General features: G+C 32.3%; 1 protein-coding gene across 2 annotated transcripts in view; it reads left to right on the top strand.

Moving 5' to 3' along the window:
- Positions 1 to 296: 296 nt before the first annotated feature.
- The window catches only part of LOC110106169 (OPA3-like protein), a 104,326-nt gene continuing 97,483 nt past the window's right edge, over positions 297 to 7,139 (top strand). Inside the window, exon 1 of one of the 2 annotated variants that reach the window (XM_020835944.2) lies at positions 297 to 572. In XM_020835944.2, the coding sequence (XP_020691603.1) occupies positions 444 to 572 (129 nt within the window). In that variant the 5' untranslated portion in view covers positions 297 to 443. The remainder of the gene's footprint in view (positions 573 to 7,139) is intronic. The other variant, XM_020835947.2, reaches the window with a different exon arrangement.

The following is a 7,139-nucleotide window of genomic DNA, read 5'->3' as shown; positions in this document are numbered from 1 at the left end:
CGTATTGGACTCTAACTGCTATCTCTGAACATGGAATCTGCTACTTGGGTCACTCTAATGAGCTGTTCTTCATTTTGTTTATCTCAATTGTAATTTGTTTTTTGGGTGGTATAGTTGAGGTTTCTTATTAGGCCTTGCATAAGTTTTTGTTTCTTTGCTTATGTAGGGTAGCTTTTCATGTAATCATCTTTACATTTAATTTTTTTCTTATCTTTTAATATATGGGCTTAGGCTCCAAAATTTCCCAATATATAAATGATATAATTTTATAATTATTTGAGAATTAGAAATATGTGTACAATGCTTGCTGCCCCGCAGCTGGGCGGAGAGGGAAGCAATGGACCTTGGCACCCTGGTTATCACCTCTTACCTTTTTGTGGGTTTCACTCATCATTGAACTAAGTATTTGAAAGAAGTAAGAAGAGAGAGAGAGAGAGAGAGGCATGATCCTGCCGCTGGCGAAGCTGGGAACCCTAGCCCTGAAGACCTTCTGCAAGCCAATCGCCAATCAGCTAAAGAAGGAGGCTGGCGTCCACCCTAAGTTCCGCCGGTTCATCGTCAGCATTGCCCAGGTCCTTATCTTTGCCCAGCCCTTTTCTCCTCTTTTGATCGTTTGCCAGATTCCCTTGCTTTTTTATTTCTTATTTTTTATTGAGAAATCTGAAATTGTCTAGGCTAACAAGATTAATTCGGCCTATTATCATTATGACCGGAATGAAATGCTTCAATAGACCTAACTTGGTTAGTTAGCGTAGAAGCAGCTCTTATCCATAGGACCACAACTAGGAAAAAATATATGTGCCATAAGTATAGTTGCCCGATATTTTCTTTAAAAATGAAGCGGACTCTAATTTAAAATTTGAATGTAATGTGATTATTATTATTATTATTATTATTTGGGACATTTGGGTCAATTAAGACAAACTCACACACATTATATACATATGTTTCGAACCCAATACCTTTTTGTTGGTAGCTCAAATCTCCAAATCAATAGATCAAGGTGATCTGTGCACGTAATGTTATTATTTGAAACTTTTTTTGTAATATTTTGTAATATGAAATAAATTTAAAATGCAATTATAACTTGCAATGTCTGTCCTATACGAACTGAAATTAAAAATAATGTCTCGCAATGTATTGCTAACTTCTATGTGCTCTTTTATATCGCCATTTTTACAAAATTTATTTGAAGATTTTTTTAGTTTTTTTTTTAACGTATGAAAATGCACATTCAAATACCAATAGTAGCAGAAGAATCATATCAAAGTGTAAATTAGTAACACAGTTGAAAATTTTTATACAAATCATTTTGAATTTTTGAAAGAGCCTCATTGGATTCTTTGATTATGCTTCATGTGAAGATAAAGTGAATAATTCACAAAGTATTTAGGAATGTAGTGGATGTAAGTTATTTATTTGAAATAATTGTCATTAATTAAATGGTCCAAAATTTTTAATTAATGACAATGAAACCCTTAATATTGAAAAGCTATGATTAAAATTGAAAAGCATTTCAATTGATTAAAATGAAAATGAGTCAAGCACCTATTCTTAGGCTACATGATTTTGACAAGATTTTTGAAGTAAACTATGATGCATCCTATGTAGACATAGGAGCTATCCTTAGTCAAAAGGGTCGACCCATTACTTTCTTTAGCGAAAAACTCAATGATACCCTCTCTCGATATTCTCGATATTCAACTTATGATGATAAGTTTTATGCGGTTGTCCAGGCTCTAAAATTCCGAAGACATTTTCTTATTCAAATGGAATTTGTGCTAAACTCTGATCACGAAGCACTAAGATATTTTCTTGCTCAAGAATTGTTCAACAAGTTTAGATTTTCCAAAAATTCAAAAGGACTTATGACAATCAAAATAGATATGGAGCAAGCTTACGACAGTATGACCACAAGCTAACGACAGTATGGGTTGGTCTACCCTCAAGAATCACTAAGATATTTAGGGTCTCAAAAATTTTGAATTGAAGGCGTGCTAAGTGGACATCTTTTTTACAAGAATACACATTTCTTCTTAAACACAAAGCTAGAGTTGTAAATAAAGTAGCTGATGCCTTAAGCAACCGAGCTCACTTATTGGTAACTCTTCACCCAATCGTAATCTCCCTGATTCTTTGAAAGATATTATGCCACTGACCCAAACTTTAAAACCATTTGGGAATCATGTTTTACTTCTTGAACAGACCCCTCTGCTCAATTTACTATCCAACAAGGATTTCTATTTAAGGGAACTAGACACTATATCACCTAAAGTTCTTTACATGAAAAACTCATCTACGAACTTTATGGTGGAGAATTGGGACATTTTGGTCAAGAAAAGACTACAACCTTCGTTGAAGAATGATATTATTGGCCCCACATGTGAAACCATATATCCAAATTTGTGAAACAATGTAAAACCGTTCAATCATTCAAAGAAAAAAAATCAAAACATTAGTCTATATACGCCTCTCCCGATTTCAAACAAACCTTGGAAAGATATCTCCATGGACATTATTTTAGGATTACCTGTAACAGACCGAAAATTTCATTATGTGTTCATTGTGGTTAACTGATTTAGCAAAATGGCACATTTCCTTCCTTGTAAGAAAACCCCTGATGCATCTGATGTTATTGATTTATTTTTTAAAGAAATTGTGCAATTGCTTGACATACCTCGAATTTTTACCTCTGATCGGAATACTATGTTCTTAAGTCATTTTTGGAGAACATTATGATCAAAATTAAGAACTATTTTCCAATTCAGTTGTGCATATTATCCACAAATTGATTGTTAAACTGAAGTAGTAAACATAAACTTGAGAAATTTTCTTAGGTGTCTTATTAGAGAAAGACCTTCCCACTGGGATTTGATTTTACCCCAAGCCAAATTTGATTATAATAATTCCCTTAATCAATCTACTAGAAAAATGCCATTTGAAATTATTTATGGCCAATCTATTCCCCACATCTTGAACTGAACTTCATTACCCATGCCAGGTCGAATCAGTGCTAAAGCTACAAAATTTGTTGATCACATTCATTCGGTTCAACATCAGGTCTTAGAAAAACTCTCTATGACAAATGCTAAATACAAAACTACGGCCGACAAATGCCGGAGAGAATCATTTTTTCAAAAAGATTTAGTTATGGCCTACTTTCGATGATAACGCTTTCCCATTGGCACATTTGGTAAATTAAGTTGAAAGAAATTTGGTTCTTTTTGAATACTACGAAGATTGGGAACAAATGCTTTTCTGTTGGATCTCCCACCTTATGTTGGAACTTCTCTTGTGTTCAATGTTGTCGATCGTACTACATATGAAGGAGAGCTGATTGATTCTGTGGACATAAAAGCTTTACCCTTTACTATTCTAGTTCAGATCAATGATGCTCTTGTTGATGATGTTGTGGATATCCGTACTATTCAGATAAGACATGGAGTACACCGACGATTCTTAGTTTAATGGAGTGGACATCTATTGACTGAATGTTCTTGGATTGAAGCTGAGGAGTTGCAGCATCATCGTACTGATATCTATCAATATGTTATTGAGGCATTTTCATCAGGAAATGAGATTCTTCCACCAGGGGAAAACTATCATTATATATATATATATATATTTTAATTTTTCTTATGTTTTAAACGCCATGCATTTTTTTGTTTATCTTATAATGGAAAACAACCAATGATCATGCTGGGTTTGGTGCCCTTGGGTTAGTTCACACCATTATCCTACCACTTGTGTTAATCTTGCTTCCTTGCTCCTTGGTGGCTAATTTGGTATTTAATTTGGGCTGTTTTTCCTTATTGGGCTTGGTCCATTTCTTCCACATATTGGTTGGCTATTTGGTCTTCCCTATGCTGGTTGTTTCCCATGTTGGAGAGCTGTTTGGTCTTCCTCATGCTTGCTGTTTAATTTTCACCCTTGCTGGCTATTCAATTTTCCTCTTGCTGATTCTTATGCTAAGTGTTTTGACTTCTCATTATGAGGGCTGACTTGGATGGTTTCTATTGGCTGTTTTGGTGGCACATTTAAGTGAGCACTTTAATGCCTTTTCCCTTCTTCTTTTATATAATGTGGCTGATTTGTTATTGGAAGAGGTTTTTTGGATGATAAATAAGTTCAAACCTGAGGGTTTCTTCCTAGCTTGCTAGCTATCTTCTTCCTAATCCTTGTTCTTCTTCTTGGACTTCTTTCTACTTTTCTCCATGGTTTTCGTTCTACCTATATCATATTTCTCTAAATATTGTGAGTTGTAAGGTGTGTTATGCCTTGTCAATTGGTATTTGCCAGAGGAGTAAAAGCCTGTGTTGAATCATAATTTTTTAGGTGAACTTGTGGTTTGTCCTTTCCTTTGAGCACCTTCTCTAGTTTGTGTTTTCATGTGAGGTGACCATTAATGATTTCTTTGAGGGTATATATATATATATATATATATATATATATATATTCTTTCTTGTGCGACTTCCTAACCATTGCTCATCTTTGTTTCCTACTTAGTTTACATCATTTGGCGTTGTTTGTGTTATTGAAATGAAGTGTCTTAGTTTGTATTTCTAGTGTTCTCCTACTTGATTTTAGAACATAGCTTGCATCAATATACATATATCTACATAAATTATAAATAATGTGAAAATATGAATTATTTAATATTTTATAAAAAAATTTTAGAGCATACAAATATATGAATAAATTTAATATATCATGTTGGTTATAGTGCCCTTGGGTTGGTTCACACCATTATCCTACCACTTGTATTGATCTTGCTTCCTTGCTCCTTGGTGGCTAATTGGGTATTTAATTTGGGTTGTTTTTCCTTATTGAGCTTGGCCCATTTCTTCCACATGTTGGTTGGCTATTTGTCTTCGCCATGCTGGTTGTTTTCCCATGTTGGAGGGCTGTTTGGTCTTCCTCATGCTGGCTGTTTGGTTTTCACTCTTGCTGGCTGTTCAGTTTGCCTCTTATTGATTCCTATACTATGTGTTTTGACTTCTTATTATGAGGGCTGATTTGGATGGTTTCTATTGGCTGTTTTGGTGGCACATTTAAGTGAGCACTTTATTGCATTTTCCCTTCATCTTTTATATAATGTGTCTGATTTGTTGTTGGAGGAGGTTTTTTGGATGATAAATAAGTTCAAACCTGGGGTTTCTTCCTAGCTTGAGAGCTATCTTCTTCCTAATTCTTGTTCTTCTTCTCGGACTTCTTTCTACTTCTCTCCATGGTTTTCGTTCTACCTATATCATATTTGTCTAAATATTGTGAGTTGCAAGGTGTGTTATGCCTTGTCAATTGGTATTTGCCAGAGGAGTAAAAGCCTGTGTTGGATCATAATTTTTTGGGTGAATATCTGGTTTGTCCTTTCCTTTGAGCTCCTTCTCTAGTTTGTGTTTGCATGTGAGGCGACCATTAATGATTGTTCTAAGGTATTTTAATTTTTATATTTTATTTCATTTTTTATTCTTTCTTGTGCGACTTCCTATGCATTTGCCCATCTTTGTTTCCTACTTAGTTTACATCATTTGGCGTTGTTTGTGTTATTGAAATGAAGTGTCTTAGTTTGCATTTCTAGTGTTCTCCTACTTGATTTTAGAACCTAGCTTGCATCAATATACATATATCTACATAAATTATAAATAATGTGAAAATATGAATTATTTAATATTTTATAAAAATTTTTTAGAGCATACAAATATATGAATAAATTTAATATATCTAAAGGCAAAATTTGAAGATATCTACATTAAAAGTAAAAAAAATTCAATTTGATTTCTGTCTTAATTTCATTTTTATAATTCTTACAAATAAAATTTTTTTAAATTAATTACTTTTGATAAGAATCAGATCATTATGAGTTATGTCCCCTTAAAAGAAACATATAGCATCATTAGACAATGCCATGATTAAGAATATGGTGGACATTTTGGAGGTTTTAGAACAACTTTAAAATTCTTACAGTCAATATTTTATTAGCTTATAATTTTCAAAGATGTTAATGATTATGTAAAAATATGTGCTAGATGATAAAGAGTAGACAATATATTCAGAGGAATGAAATCACCCTATATATATGTATACATTATGAATAATGTAAAAATATGAATTATTTACCATTTAAATTTTTTTAGAATATATAAATATATTAATAAATTCAAATATGGCAAGGAGTTAAAAATAATTGAATTTGAAACTACTTTAGAAGTTAAAAATAATTGAATTTGATTTCTGTCTTAACTTTATTTTTAGGGGTGGCTAAGGAGTTTGACAGCTTAAGATTTAAATTATAATATTCTTATAGGAGTTGTATTAGAAATGGTGTAGACGTGATTATAGATAAGAGTTTGAATGACAATATTGTAAAAATTAATAGAATTAGAGATAAATGAATATTTTTAAAGTTTGTTGTTGATGCTAAGATTATTAATATTATAAGTACTTATGCTCCTCAAATATGTTTGAATATATATTCAAAAAATAAAATTTTGGAATAACTTAGAAAAATTAATACAAAAGATACATCTTAAAACAAGAATTTTTATTGGAGAAGATTTAAATGGACATGTTAGTAGAAAGATAGATGATTTTAAAGTCATTCATGGTGGTTGTGGATTTGGAGCGACTAATGAAGGTGGTAAGACCATATTAGATTTTGTTATTGCTTATGATTACAAAGGATGTGCTTAGAGTATCAAAGAAAAAAATTCGTAATATTAAAAATAGTTGGTGGTGGAATTAAAATGTGCGAAGAAAAGATAAAAAATAATAATTTTTATTATATAAATTAATTTTGTTGTTAATACTCTGATAATTAGGAGATATATAAAGAAGGCTCGTAAGGAGTTTAAGAAATCAATATACAACAACAACAACAACAACAACATCAAGCCTTTATCCCTCTACGTGGGGTCAGCTACATGAATCCTTTTTCTCCATTGTGTCCTATTAAAAGTCAAGTTCTCGTTTAAATCTAATAAAGAAAGGTCATTCCTAATATTTTTTAATCAAGTCTTTTTAGGTCTACCTCTACCTTTCTTAACATAAGTCAAATCTAATATCTCTACTCTCCTAACCGGGTTATTGGAAGGCCGCCGTTTTATGTGACCAAACCATCTAAGGCGACTCTCTCTAATCTT

Source organism: Dendrobium catenatum, unplaced genomic scaffold (assembly GCF_001605985.2).
Source record: "Dendrobium catenatum unplaced genomic scaffold, ASM160598v2 fragScaff_scaffold_738, whole genome shotgun sequence".
Lineage (NCBI taxonomy): Eukaryota > Viridiplantae > Streptophyta > Magnoliopsida > Asparagales > Orchidaceae > Dendrobium > Dendrobium catenatum.
Note: the sequence above shows the minus strand (reverse complement) of the source record. Positions and strands in the feature narration are given on the sequence as shown.